This window comes from Sturnus vulgaris, chromosome 16, assembly GCF_052056855.1.
Source record: "Sturnus vulgaris isolate bStuVul1 chromosome 16, bStuVul1.hap1, whole genome shotgun sequence".
NCBI lineage: Eukaryota > Metazoa > Chordata > Aves > Passeriformes > Sturnidae > Sturnus > Sturnus vulgaris.
This window is the reverse complement of record NC_142258.1, coordinates 41,121-55,611: the sequence shown is the minus strand read 5'-3', so window position 1 is coordinate 55,611 and position 14,491 is coordinate 41,121. Positions and strand designations below refer to the sequence as shown.

Below are 14,491 nucleotides of genomic sequence, written 5' to 3'. Positions count from 1 at the left end.
TAATCAATGTGTGCATCTGTGTTTTCATCAGACTGTCCTACTAAAAGTATTGGTACTTTAGAGTCAGCTAGCATGAGTTTCAACCCAAATTCCCACTCTACGTATCTGTTGCTTCAAGTGTTTTCACCAGTTAAGAAAAGTGAGAGAATAAAAAGGGACAAGTCTCTACCCTGAACTAGAAACCAGATTATAGAGGGGACATAAACAACTAAGTCATTAGCAACCTGTTTGGATCTTTTACAACATTTAGGGTTCATTTGGCACTAGTTTTCCTTTCAGTGGGAAGTTTCGCTTCAGAAGGATGAAAATGATGCTGCAAATTCACCTTTTAGAATGCTGCTCATCTTTCAGTGTGCTGGAGTCTTGCCTGGTAGTCATATACACGTGGTCCGTATGTTCGTGACATTCCCTGAGACTGTAATGTCTATAATTTCATGAGAGAGGTCCTGTAAGCCAGGTGCTAACAGTTCCCTCTGCTTTTCCTAATGCAAATGGAATTGTATGGAAAGTTACAGGGGAGTATGTGTTTATTTATCCTGGTCTATGGGGGGCATCTGCTATTGGTGAAAGATTTCTTAGGTAGAGTGATCATCAGCATGTATTCTGATTAGGGCTTATTGGAAATTAGGTGATTATTTATTGAAATAGTCAACTCTAGAGCTCCGAAGAAACCATTTTGAACTTTAATATTACACAGAACATCGTTCAAGTAACATTGACACAGACTAGCGCAACGCATAGCTAGGTTTCAGGACTGAAAATTCTTCTGTTTCATTAAGAAAGAAGTTCAAGATGAGAATAGAATGTGATTCATACTCTACTTGCCACTAAAAATGCCTTCTTAGAAACCCAAACAACACCCCCCCTCCCCCCCAAGGAAAGGAAACCAAACCAAACTAACAAAGCAATGGAAAACAAAAACCAGGCCATAAATCCCGTAAAGGTCAGTGAAAGTAGCGCGGGCGGGAGGTAAACTGAAGACCGCCTTCCGCGCGGCCGCTCAGCTCTCTGATAGGCCCTTCCGCGCGGCCGCTCAGCTCTCTGATAGGCCCTTCCGCGCGGCCGCTCAGCTCTCTGATAGGCCCTTCCGCGCGGCCGCTCAGCTCTCTGATAGGCCCTTCCGCGCGGCCGCTCAGCTCTCTGATAGGCCCTTCCGCCCGCGCCGCAGCCGTGGAAGCCCCTGCAGAGCAGCGGCCCCTCCTCCAATCAGGCTCGGCCGGGCACAAGGGGCGGGGTTCGGCCCGGCTCGAGCGCGGCCCGCCAGACCTGCGCGCGCCCGCCGACCGACCAGTCTTAATCTTAAATTGCAGGCGGCTCCTACAGCGCCAGAGGTAAAGATTTATTCAGCTTTCTGCCGGAGCTGGTGGGAGCGAAAGGCACGAGGAAGTGATCGGTTGTGGGATAACGCCGCGTGGATTTTTTTTCCGGTCCTTCATACTCAGGCATTGTTGGGGGCACCTCTGGGTCCTGTGTCGCGAGGATGCGTAGAGCGTGACGATAGGATCACAGACGGATCGGGCCGAGGGACAGAATAGCGCTTTCGCGCTCCGCACCGAGGCGAGAGGGAGGGAAACTCCGGAGTGGAGACAAAGCAGCGGGAGCGGGAACATCCGGGTCACTCGCGCGGCCTCGATCCGGGACACGCGCGGCGGCGGCGGCTCTCGGTGAGGCCCGGCCGGGAGTGGGGCCGGGGTTGCCCCCGGGTCGGGGAGCGGGGCTGGGCTGGGCTGGCGCCCCTCGCCTGCGACGGGACGGGACCGGCGGCCATGACCGTCCGGGCCTGGCGGCTCCTGCCTTCTGGCTGGCCGGCCGGCGCAGCGCTGCCTGCCTGAGGCTCTGAGCACCCCGCAGGCCTCGGCGGTGGCAGCGGAGGTCTCCGAGCAGGGCGTTGGAACCGCTGGGCCTGCGCGAGCCGGTCCCGCCCCGCCGGGTGTCTGCCCGGGAACGGCGGGCGGACCCGGGCTGCCGCGTGCAGGCCTTGGGCGCTGCCCCGGCCCCTCGCGGCACCAGCGGCCCCTCCGCGTTGGCGGGCGCTGCTCGGCCCTGTCCAGTTACTTGGCCGTCGAACACCGAGCCCATTGCGGCGCGGCATCCTCTGTTTAACGCGCGACTCCGGTCGCCGCTCGCTTTCTACTTTTCTCTTGCCGCAAGCAGAGGAGACTTTCTATCCTAGTCCAGAGTTAGCGTGCTTTTATTAAAGCTCAGACAGTGGCTTTCTCCGCTTTTCTGAAAAGTCACGTTTGTATAGTTCGGGGCAAGCTACTTCGCTAATAATTTCTTCCTATGCCAGTATTTAGCCTGCAAAGTAAAAATGTGAGGCTAGCAATCTTAACGTTTTGGTGTTTTGTTTTTTCTTGTTGCTTGGATCAGTAATTCGTACTGAAAGTTCTTGAACCTCAAAGAGCGTATTGTTGATGTATTTAGAGAGTGGCACGGGAACTATTCTTTGCAAGACGTGCATTTTGTGTGTGAAAGTATGTTGCTCTACCCCGTTGGAGGGTGTAAATGGGCAAGATATTCTGTAATGGTACACAAGAATTTGCATCCATGATGAGCGTGATGGTTTTTATTTTGTCCTATTTCTAAAGTAGGCAGTAAAAGCAAACTACTGAGTAAATTCGGAAGTTTCTGTTAACTTTCTGAGTTGATGGCAGTAAAAGGGACATTACTACCTCTTAATGGCAGGGTTAAGTTTGAGGGATTAAACACAAAACGTGAAGACTGGTCTTTTCGACTTCTGTGGCATGTGCGAAATAGGATTAAATAGACTTCGCCTGGTGCAAATTTTTTTTTCTGGTAATGTAGTGTATGAATAAATTGGGATATAGAGAGTGTATAGTTTGTTAGCAGATTGGTTTTGAGGGGATGCTTAACTAATGGGATATTAGTTTTTGAAGTGGGCTTTCAGTCTTCTTCGTCTAATCTTTATTTACTGGTAGACTGATGAGGTTTTAGATGCTTGTCTCTTCTCATCAATGGAACTGAAGTTTGTAGAAACCATATATGTGAAGCCTGTTGTCTCTCATACACTGAGACTTTTCCGTGCTTAACTAAGACAAATGCCTCAAGATTTGGAAAGCTGGTTGTAGAGCATTAGAAAAATCTTTATTGTACTAGGGCACAGTATAGTGTGTAAGAAAAGCAAGTAGGATGCGTGGCCTGAAAACTCAGGATTTTTTCAATTGCTTGAAAAGTTACAGGATTAGTGATATTCTGCAGAAAATACACTCTTTATCTACCCAGTGAGAAACTGGCATTTCCCTTGAGGTGCATGTTGTAATTAATTGGCCGTTAGCCACGGAAAATGGAATAAATGTATTTGAAAGTATCCTGTAATGCGTCTTTTGGCAGAAAATGTAACTGAGTTTAGTGAACTATGTAGGAATATTTGGATGGTTCATAAGCACATAATGGTTTTCTCAGCCATTATAGAATGGGAAGGTCAATATTAGTACAGTGGACAACCAGGTACCAAAAGCACAACTGAAATTCTGCTGTATACTCAGTTCATTTACGTCTCTTGCAAGGGCATGGGCTCACAACATATTAAAACTTGCTGTGTAATTTGATTAAGGGAGAGGTTTTTTGTTTGTTTGTTTTTCGTTTTTCAGTTCCACTGGTATTTTTTTCAATGGCTCTGCATCTCCTAATTGTGAACAAACTAAAATCTGAACTCCTGTGTACACATTGACTAAGTCCTGCAAGTCTTCTGCCATAATTAAGATACAGGTGTATGTGTTGGGAATACTAGAGGAAAATCGGACTGAATATGGGAATATTTGTGTGTGTGTGCATGTTCACTGAGTGTGAATTGTCCCTTTTTAAAAGCTTTATCTGACATTAATTTAGTTGCTGCTTTGAAGGTGAATTAGGGAATATGGCCATCCAGGCAAAACTGGCTTAAAAGGTTGAAGAAAGGATTTAAAATACGTCTTGTCCTAGGAACTGCATAAATTGCTTAATGTGGTGTTTTTAAAGATCTACAATTCATATAATAGTAGTAGACTGCAGTACTTCTTATAAGTAATCAACATATTGAGAGGTTGTGAAATTTTGCATAATTCTTAACTAGTGTATAAGTGTTTGTTTTAATAGAGTGGCAACACTGTTTTCATTAATTCTGTGAGCTTGTTAAGTGGAATTATTCTGCTGTTAAAAAGGCTTGTTAGGTACATGTGGAATTAAGAGCAAATTGGCCTGACTTCTCCCACTGCCAATTATCAGCTCTTATTTAAAATGTGTAGAAGTGCAGTTATGATGAGGATTAAAACCTTCATTGGAATTTGACCGTGGGGCTAGTGAAACCCTGAGTTTAGGTACAATTTGACAATGAAAAATAAACTCTTGCTTTGAGTACTGTTCTGTGTGACTGGAGAATCCTCCCTTGAATTTGAGAGCACCACTCATGCAATCATCCTGTCTAGAACTGTTGTTCTGTGTCATGCAGTAGTGAATGACCTGTGCTCTGAATATTTTTTATGTAGTCGTGGTCACCATACTTGGCTGTTACTAAGGCAGTGAAAGTGCAGAAATATTCTTCAGTTTATACTGGAATTGAAAATCTGTCTTGTGGAATGAGCTGCTAGCTCTTCCTTAGCTGAGTTCTTGGTTGCTGCCTGCTCCTGCTCTTGTCTACAAGTTTTATAGTGGCATCACTTCAAAATTGAGATGACTTTGTGAAATTCCATGTCCTTGTTGCTTTCGTGAGGAATAATGTCTTTAAATGGGAATTTACCCAAAAAGAAATATTTCTTATTCCCATTTGCCAGAAATGGGAATAATGCAGGTGTTTGCCTACAGAAGAAATTTGCCATACCTGATGTGGCATAGGAAGAAGATAAGTGGAGTGTGTGTCAGTTGCACAAATAGGAAGTCTGAGGACTTTTTCCATTACTAGATTGGTGTTTCTGTTGTCAAGCTACTGTCAAAGTTGCTTCTAAGATGGGGTTCAAATATGAAGCAATAAGGTAAGAATGGAATTTTGTAAGTCAAGTCCAGTAACTAAGAACTTGATGGCAGGGGGAAATTTGATGTTTTTCCTGATGATAAATTCTGTAGGCTGTGCAGAAACACGCACCTAGGTTATTGAAGTGAAAATGAGGGGTCAAAATAATTATCGAGTGAGCAGGGCTTATAAACACATAATGCATTGTTTACACTGTAACTAAAAGTATGTACTAACTGTGATTACTTCTGTTTTAGAGGGACTCTGAATATGTCTGGCATAGCTCTTAGCAGACTTGCACAGGAGAGAAAAGCCTGGAGAAAAGATCATCCATTTGTAAGTATGAAAACCACCAAATACCTGACTCTGCAGTTGTTTCAGTGTTCTGGTGATGATTTTTTCATTACCTTGATAGTTTTTTTTTTTTTTTTTTTTAATTAATGTTTTTAGATTAAAAAAAAACTGTTTAAAACTATGTAGTGCAAAAAGAAGTAATTTTGTATAAAGATAAAATATATCATGAAGTATTTTAAGTACATCTTGTAAAATCCTCACCCTATGTCTTTTTGCCTTAATTCAGGGATTTGTAGCAGTACCTACAAAAAATCCAGATGGCACAATGAATCTAATGAACTGGGAGTGTGCTATTCCAGGAAAGAAAGGGGTAAGAGTTACTGTTCTCCTGACTTCTCATTTATGATGAAAAGTAACACAAGTTCCTTATGCATTACATTGACAATTGAGAATTTAACTTGCTTGTCGTTTAATAAAAAAATTCGTGTCATGCTGCTGCTTTAGAATTAAAAGTGCTGTGGACTAGGAATATTGGACGAAGTACACCATAAGCCTGTTCAACTGTTGGCAGTTAGCACCTTAAGAATACAAGTTTTCAGAGGAGTCGTTAGGAGTCTTGTACTGAACAAACTGGAGGTTTTCTTCTGCTTATTCTTGCTTCTTCTGAAATGCTACTATTAATTACTTGAGAGTTTTAATTCTTTCTTTCAGGTCTTCGGTGTGGGACTTTTTTGCCTTGACTTTTCTGCTGCCTTTTGCCAACTTGCTTAAATACCTTTATGATCTTGTTTCTTAGATTCTGAGAAGACTGTGTGTAGGCAAAATCTGCAAGGTCTGTGATGCTGCCTTAGCTGAACGCTGAACATAGTATTCTGAACAGCATTGCTGTTACGGTTACAACTTAATTTTGGTAGTTGTCTGCATTAGTTAGTTCTTAAAGAAACACCGACAAATAATCTAACACAGTGTAAGGAAAAACTCATCCCCGTGTGCTCTGCAAAAACAAGATTATCCCCCGTAACAGTTAATGTACCTTACCGAGATGTCACCTTTAAATAAATAGGTAAAATTTTTATGCCCTACAAAATCTTCATGGTATTGCTTTGAAGTTCTGTGAACCACAAAATGGAGCAAACAAGCCATTAAAGCCAGCTTCATGTGTACTAGAAAATATGGCACATCGGAAAAGATCAGTTATGCTGATGTGATTCCTGCTAATTAAAAAAAATATATTTAACAAGAAGCAGCATGACTTATTCATTTCTACCAGTCCAGGCACTTGCTCTCTATTGCCTTTTTGTTTGGAGACGTCCTACACTGCAGCTGCTTTCCTGAGATAAGTAGTTGAAACGACCAAAAATGCTTTCTTAGAAAGTCAGCCAGATGAAATACTGAAGTGGTGTTAATCCTGGGTGGGATGCTCCATTCACTCATTTGACAGCAAATCACTTTCTAAATAACTAAAATTTGACTCAAAAACCATCTGCACCTAGTCCCATAAAGCAGTATGGTCTTGGTGATACTACTGTAATTTGGTTAGCCTTAGTAAGGCTTCTGAGTGTCTGCTATCTTTCACCCATAAGGTATGTTGCTCTATCAGAAATGTGATAAAAACTTCACTAACTGTTCTAGGCTTCTGTGTAAATGACTAAAAGCTGGTTGTCTTCCTCCGTGGCTGAAAACAAAATATAGGTAGTCTATTCTATCCAAAAGCTCATATTTTCTAAAAGGGAACTCCTCTGAGAAGGTATGGAGAATAGATTTTTCTAGATGTTGACAACTGACTTCAGCAATTTAGAATGAGTTCTGCAAATACACTATAGCATAGATAATAAAACTCATTCACTTCTGGAAATGTGTTATCTTATTAATTATTAGGATGTTTTTCTTCCTTTTCTAGCTTGAGACTTTGCATAATGAATACTAGTGACAATGGAGGGATTTTTCTCTTTTCATGTGGGTTTTTGGGTGCTTTGTTTTGGTTTTTGTTCGGCTAAAAATCACATAATTCATATAAGAAGTAATTAAGAATTTCCTTCTTCATATAGGAAGTAATTAAGAATTTCCTTCTAAGGTAGTTTTCAAACGTATCTGTCTGTGAGGATTAGATTTGATCAGTTTTGTCTTAAGATGTGAGACCATCTTTACTCCAGTTGTTTTGAAGAATCAACCCAACATGTACTTTCATTGCAGTGTTTCCATAGGAAGGGCGAGTTACAGAGAAGTAGCAGAGAAGTACATTTTACAGCTATGAGACTCTTCTCTGTGTTTCTACACTTTGTAGAAGAACTCAGTTTATCAGAAGATGGGCTTTTTTCTTTGTTTACATGTTTTGTATATTTGAGACAGTCTCTACTGCTAGATGTTTTTTTCTTGTTTATGTGACTCTTTTGTGTGGTGCTGTCTTACTTGATTTGCTCTATGTCATGGGAGCTGCTCCTGTGAGTGCTCTTTCCAGTTTTGGATATGGATAAAGAGCCTCTTAAAATTTCTTGTTACACAAAAAGATGGAATCTGTTAGACTATATTCTACCAAACGCAGAAAGGGTTAGTTTAGACTAGTGAATCCCATTAACTGTAGCAGTACTACAGTCCTATCCACATTTCTAGTTCATTTGTGGTTTTATTAGCCACATTCTCGTAAGGCACAAGAGAAGCCATTTACATTCATGTGCTTAAGGGGTGTATCCATATCCTGTCTTCTCAAACTTAAGTGGGGGACACCAGCCATTTCCTCATTGTATGTGTATCATGTAAAACTTCAGACGTATTCGATTCTTAAGTAGTGTGAAAATGTTACTTTTATATGGAATTACTGGTGATGATCATGACTGTGTTGATGACTCGGCATCACTTACTAGCTGTAATGAAGAAAGAAACCCCTTCCTTTCCACTTCAGCTTCTTATATAGGTGGGATACCTTACTGTGGTCTAGACAGTGTGCTACAGTGCAGGACAGTGCTGTGTCGCAGAAGGATGTCTTGTGCTTTGCCTGAGAAATTGTATTCTTGGTAAGTTTTTTTCCACAATTTTGACTTTTCCTTCCTGTAACTGAAACTCTGCATTAACTTTTTATAGACACCATGGGAAGGAGGCTTATTTAAACTACGGATGCTTTTCAAGGATGACTACCCTTCTTCACCCCCAAAATGTAAGTAAAGTTACAGAAAACCACGGGTTTATTAGAACAGTGTTGAATTAATCCATGAGGTTCTTAAAAATGGTTATTACTTTCTTACAGTTTTGTTTGATATTATTTTTTCTTTTAAAGACACATTGCTTTTTCTTTTTTCCCCATCCACTTTGCATTCAGAAAGTTGTGATGAAATCAGCTAAGTGCTTGATATGTCAAAATTGGGAGAGCAGTGAGATTGGTGTGTAGGTTCCGTCAAAGTTTGACAAAAGCATCGCTTGAAATACTCACTACCTTATCAGCAGTCCTTGGAAACTAATATGTAGGCATGCTTAGACTAAATCCCTATGTTCTTACTGTTAAGTTGGTCTTCTAAGCTGAGAACTCAGAAGACAGGAACTTGGAAAAAAGGGTTCTATAACTTGAACCTTTTAATCGGCTTGCTCTAAAATTCTAATCTGTTCTTTTTCTGCCACTATGTATAACTTAGTAGATCTTCAGATACCTAGCTTCCTTATAAAGTTTTTGAACTGAATTTTCCTTATACCATCTCAAATGTACCTATTACAGAAACGTGAAAACATCTATTGCCTCACATAGTTTCTTGGTTCTTGAATTGGCTATCATCTCAAGTCAATGACAATAATTACAAATCACTCTTTTTCAAATCTTTTACAAATTGCTCATTAGCGTATTTCAGCTCTATCACCTCCTGGCTACTCCTCTTGCTTGATACCACCTAAATACATGTAATATAGGGGGAAACATCTCTTTTAACTAAAAACATTTCACATTAAAAAATACCAGTTTTCACATCTTGACAGTGTTAAAGGAATTGTCATGCCTTAAAATAAGATGTATATGCGACCAGTAAGACTCCCTACCAGTGCAGCTTCTGAAGTACCAGTGAACTTCATAGGGCAGCAAGACCGTTACGTCTTGTGAATATTTGTGATGTCAGATGGATTAGACAAGTGCACCGATATGTAGATATTTCATGTATTGCAAAAGGAGTGCTCGTTACTTTACTCAAGATGCTAGCTGTTGCTTTTAAGTCCTGTAAAGATTAAAAGCAATGCTAGAATATAGATTGAGTGGCAGAAGGAAAGCTGCACAAGCCTTTAGTTAGCCTTGTAATTTAAACTTGGTTCCTCTTATTCAGTGCATCCTGATTATACATAGGAAAATATGAAACTGAAAAAGATGCTAGGAACTTTAAGTTTTCCTTGTATGAAACTTTCATTATTTTAAAGTGAGGAGAGAAGAGATGAGTGAAGGGTAGTATCTTTCCTTTACATAGTAGTATGTGAGGCTGAAAAGACAGAATTGTTTTTAAAAGGTTTTATCACAAAGCTACTATGAATTACTTTGTCAGCTTCCGTTCCTAAACCAAAAGATTACCAGTCAAAAAGACAATGTTAGATTGCCTGGATTGATGTCACAGATCACAGATGTGATGGAGTTTCTGTTTTAGGTGCAGGCTGAGCCAAGATGTAAACTGATATTAATAGCTCCAGAAATCTGTGGGGTTTTATTTGGGGGTTGGTGGTCTTTTACCAGTGTTGGTTTGGGGATTTTGGGGTTTTGTGTTCCCCTACTGATCTAAACCAACTCTCTGATCTTCCTCTTAGCACTGTATGCAAGTAATTTCCTCTTCTTTATCAGGTAAATTTGAGCCACCGTTATTCCACCCAAACGTGTATCCTTCAGGCACCGTGTGTCTCTCCATCTTAGAGGAGGATAAGGACTGGCGGCCAGCAATCACAATTAAACAGGTCATTATTTGTGCTTTGACATATTCTTAACACTTTTGTTTTGCTTGCTTATCTGATGTGAAGATGTTCACTGTGTATTCCTAAATTGGTTTCTAAAGGTTTCTCACTGAATCTCTATTAGTAATACCCATAATATATGCCTGTTACTTCTATTCCTTTTTCTATAGATCTTGTTAGGAATACAAGAACTTCTAAATGAACCAAATATTCAAGACCCAGCTCAAGCAGAGGCTTACACAATTTACTGGTAAGTATCTTTGCATATGAGCTTGAAAGCTGTCATATTGCCTACAGTTGTCTGTTACTTGTAGTATAACATGCAAATGTTTTTACAAATGGCCAGGGGATTCGTGGCTGTATTCTGTGGAGATGCCTAGATTGTGCTAAACTTGAACAAAATGGTTACTTCATGGCTGTTAGGCTAGTGGAGCTTTTAATAGCAAAGCAACAGCAATGAAGTGTGGAGACTCCTTATATCATGATTTTTATCACGATTCTAGCCCAGCAGAGTCCTTACCAGCGTAATGGTGTCATGAAACCAGGAGGAGACTGAATTAGGTAACGAGTCACATTTGTCAGTACAGGCGTTACTTATTTCTGCCCAGTAGTGTGTACCTGTAAGAACTTGTGCCTAAAGAGGATGAAGGAGAGCTGTGGTCACTGTAAGAAACATGGCGTTTTTTGGAAAACTACATCTTCCAAAAGAATAGGTTGAAAAGTACAGAATGGCCTGTAGCTTTAGCAGATTGAAGTTTGCATTGATTAGGAAAGGTGATAACTTATGAGCTAAAGAGACTTTTAGACTTTTTGGGTTGGTTGTTTTTTTTATTTTTAGGCTTAATCTTAAAAGTTTTCCCACTATTAAAAATGGATATCTGTTCTATAATCTTTAGGGAAGCAAAACATTTGTTTAAAATGCTTTTGGCACTGGCAGCTACTGAAATAAGAACCAAGATGGAATTGTGGAATTACAGTTCTGGACAGAAAAGGCCTCCAGGAGAGTGCCAAGTTTGAAAAATAACATTTTATGTGACTGCACATGCAAGCTTTGTTAAATATGTTTTTTAATACGGTCCTAGTGATAAGTAAACATAGGGATTGGTAGTGTGTCTTGTATTTAATTAATGGCTTCACTCAGTGTTATTTTTTGAATTACTTACTGAAGGCTTGATGAAGTTGAGTGCATATGGAAGACAGTTAAGTGGCCACAGTTGTAGGAGCCAGGAATGATGAGGAAGGCCTCAATAATATACTGCTGTATGTATACTATGTATAGATAGTCTGTGTTTTATTTTTTAAAATCATCTCCCACATGCATGTATGTACAAAGCCAGTCTTGGCTAGTCTTGTTTCTGTTTAAAGTGCTTCCAGGGGGAAAGAATACCTGTTGAGCCTAAAATACTGCATGATTTTTGTTACTTCAAGTATGTATAGTCGCCCATTTATCCTTTTCATGTCTCTTGGACCTGCAGTGTATTTCAAATGGGTTACTATTACTCTGCAGTCTGAGAGTGTGTCTCTCTTGCTACTTAGTGAATATCTGGTAGAAGTTAAACAGAGCAGTATTGTGCACACATCTGTAATGTTGGCACAGTTGATAAATACTGCAGAAGATGCACCATTGTTTACATAGATGTCTTTTAGTCAAGTTGATAAACTTTCAAAATAAGAATATTTATTCTCAGGATACGTTTAGTACTGTCATTCAGTACCTAATGTGTTAACCTACTTCCTCTTTGCTGTAGCATTCAGGGTCTCCTATAGAAGGCATTCTTCTGTGTGGATTCTATGGGTGCGAGACTTAACAGCTAGGCTTTGTTCTCGTGTGGCAATGCAATACAACTTAGAGAAAAAATGTAGAATAAACTTTGTAAATGTGTTCATGAGAAGAGAGTATCTTCAGTCTGTTTGACAGCAATTTTTCATTGCATGTGACCAAAATTGGTTTCGTTTCTTCTCCCCCCTCAATCTGTCAGGTTTTGAGGATATAATTTTCTGCCCTTTTTTGTTTTTTTTTTCCTTTCACTGCAGCAAGCCTTCATAGCTGAAAGCAAGTTAAATTTACTGCAAAGCTGTCTGCAAAATCGAGTCACTCTAAACTATCTCTGGCAAAAGAGTAATGTTTACAAATTTTTGCATAGCTCAATTCATACTTCTGACAGCTAATACAAAATGGACAACTGAAAGTAAATGGATGATTTACTATGCTACTACTATCCATTATTGGCACAAGAACAGAAAACAAAGAACTTGCCCTTTTACATCTCGAGCCTGAGACTTGGTGACTGGACATAATTCCCTCAAGTAATACTTACTTGTTTAATCAATCTGTAGCAAATATGCTATACTTAGCTATGTTGAGCTAGCTTTTTTTTCCCAGCTGAAGATTAGGATAAATCTGTGAGTCATGGTCTGTAGAGATAAAGGCTGAAATTAGCACGCCATTATAATTTTCTTGTTTCTTAGGAACAGGATAATTCTCTCTTCAAAGCAGTAAAGGTGATAATTTAAAACCATATGAAGTCCACCAGCTGTTAGTGAACTGCTCTCCTCACTTTGTACTGTTAGGATACTGGAATTTGTTGTTAATGACCTCAGGTTTTCATGTGAGTGGGGAGTAGAAAACTTCAGATGAACGACAGAATGTTTGCACGTGAGGTACAGTTGGTCTTGAGAAGAGTAGGTGCAAACCTGTTCAAAGAGACTGGTACCGTACGAAGTCAGTGCAATCGTTTGGCAACAGGTGATGTTTGGGAAGTAACTAGTTGAACAGTACCATACTTGTCCAGAAAAATCTTTAATTTATTGTAGTGTTCTGTGAATTGCTACCAGAAGGGTTTGCTTTCAGCAGTGACTTCTATTTCTCTTCAGTATGAAACTAACTCTGGAATACAGCCTCTGATTTCTCCAGCTATAATTACCCTTTCTCTTTTCAGCCAAAACAGAGTGGAATATGAAAAGAGGGTTCGAGCACAAGCCAAGAAGTTTGCACCATCATAAGCATTTGTCATGCAGCATCTTAAAAAGGAAGGGATTGGTTTGGCAAGAACTTGTTTACAAAACTTTTGCAAAATGTAATGTTGCTATGTACAATTAATATCCACATAAGGGGAGGGGGTTGTATGTGTGCCATTTTCCATATTCGCCAGTTGTATACAGTTCTAAATTTGCTGAATTGCCCCCAGTTTTTTCATACAGGGTCTCTTCCTTCAGTCTTTTGTATTTTTGATTGTTATGTAAAACTTGCTTTTATTTTAATATTGATGTCAGTATTTCAACTGCTGTAAAATTATAAACTTTTATACTTCTATAAATTCACTAGTATCTCTAGTTACTTTGCTATCTGATGCAGGCATGCTTTAAAATGTTAGAACTATATTTAGCCTCTAGCTGGCTGTATGAAAAAAAAAATCATGCCCTCCACCCCCTTCCCTCCCTGAATTTGTTTTTTCTATCTTTCAGAAACTAGGTTGTTATTGCTTAAGAGCCTCTGAGATCCAAAGTTAGCCAGCATCCTTATTCTGCATCACTTTCTTTGTGTTTATATGGCATTCTGTCTGTGTTGCTGTTTAGAGTAAATAAACTGTTTATATAAAGGGCTTTGTTTCATTTATCTTCATTAAAAATTATTAAAAGACTGCCATTTAAATGGCTCTGAACACAATTCAGTGCAAGTCCTGTTTTTAAGGCCCGTGATGCTGAGTTTGCCTTTTGTTTAGATGTTGCCTTCATTTGTTTTGCCTGTCCCTGATACGGAGCACGAATGTGGCCCTTGCTTTGGGCCATGTGTGCTAACAGCAGCAAGTCAACTCTGATCACTTCCTCAGGCAGAGACCAATTGCTTACGGTGCATAATGGGATCAGCATACTGGTGTCACCGTGTTAATATAAAATTATGTGAGCTTTGGACTGATAGGAACAATAATAAAAGTTGTCCAAGGAATGCTGAGGATTTTTAATGGTGCTTGTTTATCAGAAATAATTTTGTGCCTTTTTCCATACGTTAATGCATGTAGCTTCTAGGGAAAGGATGTGCTGTATGCAATTACAGTTTCCTTCTGTAAAGGAAATCTGTTAAATTATGTAAGTTACTTTCATGTATGTGAAGCTGATACGCTTTCTATTAAACTTTCACTGCTTTTTTAAATTTTATTTTTAAAGAAGTCAAAATCATTCTGCAAAACAAAAAAAAAATGAAAAGCTTTGTTCCATCTGAGCTTAGCTTCTTCTGTGCTTTTTTTAAAAAATGGCTACTGCTCAACACTTAAGTTAATCTAAGTTACATCGTTCTGTTCCCATATCTGTTTTGCTTCTCTCCATTTGATTTGCTATAGATTTATAATA

General features: G+C 39.7%; 1 protein-coding gene across 6 annotated transcripts; it reads left to right on the top strand.

Moving 5' to 3' along the window:
* The first annotated feature begins 1,136 nt into the window (after positions 1-1,136).
* On the top strand, positions 1,137-13,743 carry UBE2I (ubiquitin conjugating enzyme E2 I). Of its 6 annotated transcripts, none has more exons than XM_088174135.1 (8): positions 1,137-1,331; positions 1,443-1,664; positions 5,203-5,281; positions 5,526-5,609; positions 8,318-8,390; positions 10,038-10,147; positions 10,315-10,394; positions 13,084-13,743. In XM_088174135.1, the coding sequence occupies exons 3-8, from the start codon at positions 5,216-5,218 to the stop codon at positions 13,145-13,147; spliced, it is 477 nt and encodes a 158-aa protein (XP_088030261.1). In that variant the 5' UTR covers positions 1,137-1,331; positions 1,443-1,664; positions 5,203-5,215; the 3' UTR covers positions 13,148-13,743. The 6 variants fall into 6 exon arrangements, with proteins under 6 accessions (XP_088030261.1, XP_014741871.1, XP_088030263.1 ...); XM_088174136.1 differs by lacking the exon at positions 13,084-13,743 and adding an exon at positions 11,313-11,446 and having other exon boundaries at positions 1,150-1,331; XM_014886385.2 differs by lacking the exon at positions 1,443-1,664 and having other exon boundaries at positions 1,142-1,331.
* Positions 13,744-14,491: the final 748 nt, after the last annotated feature.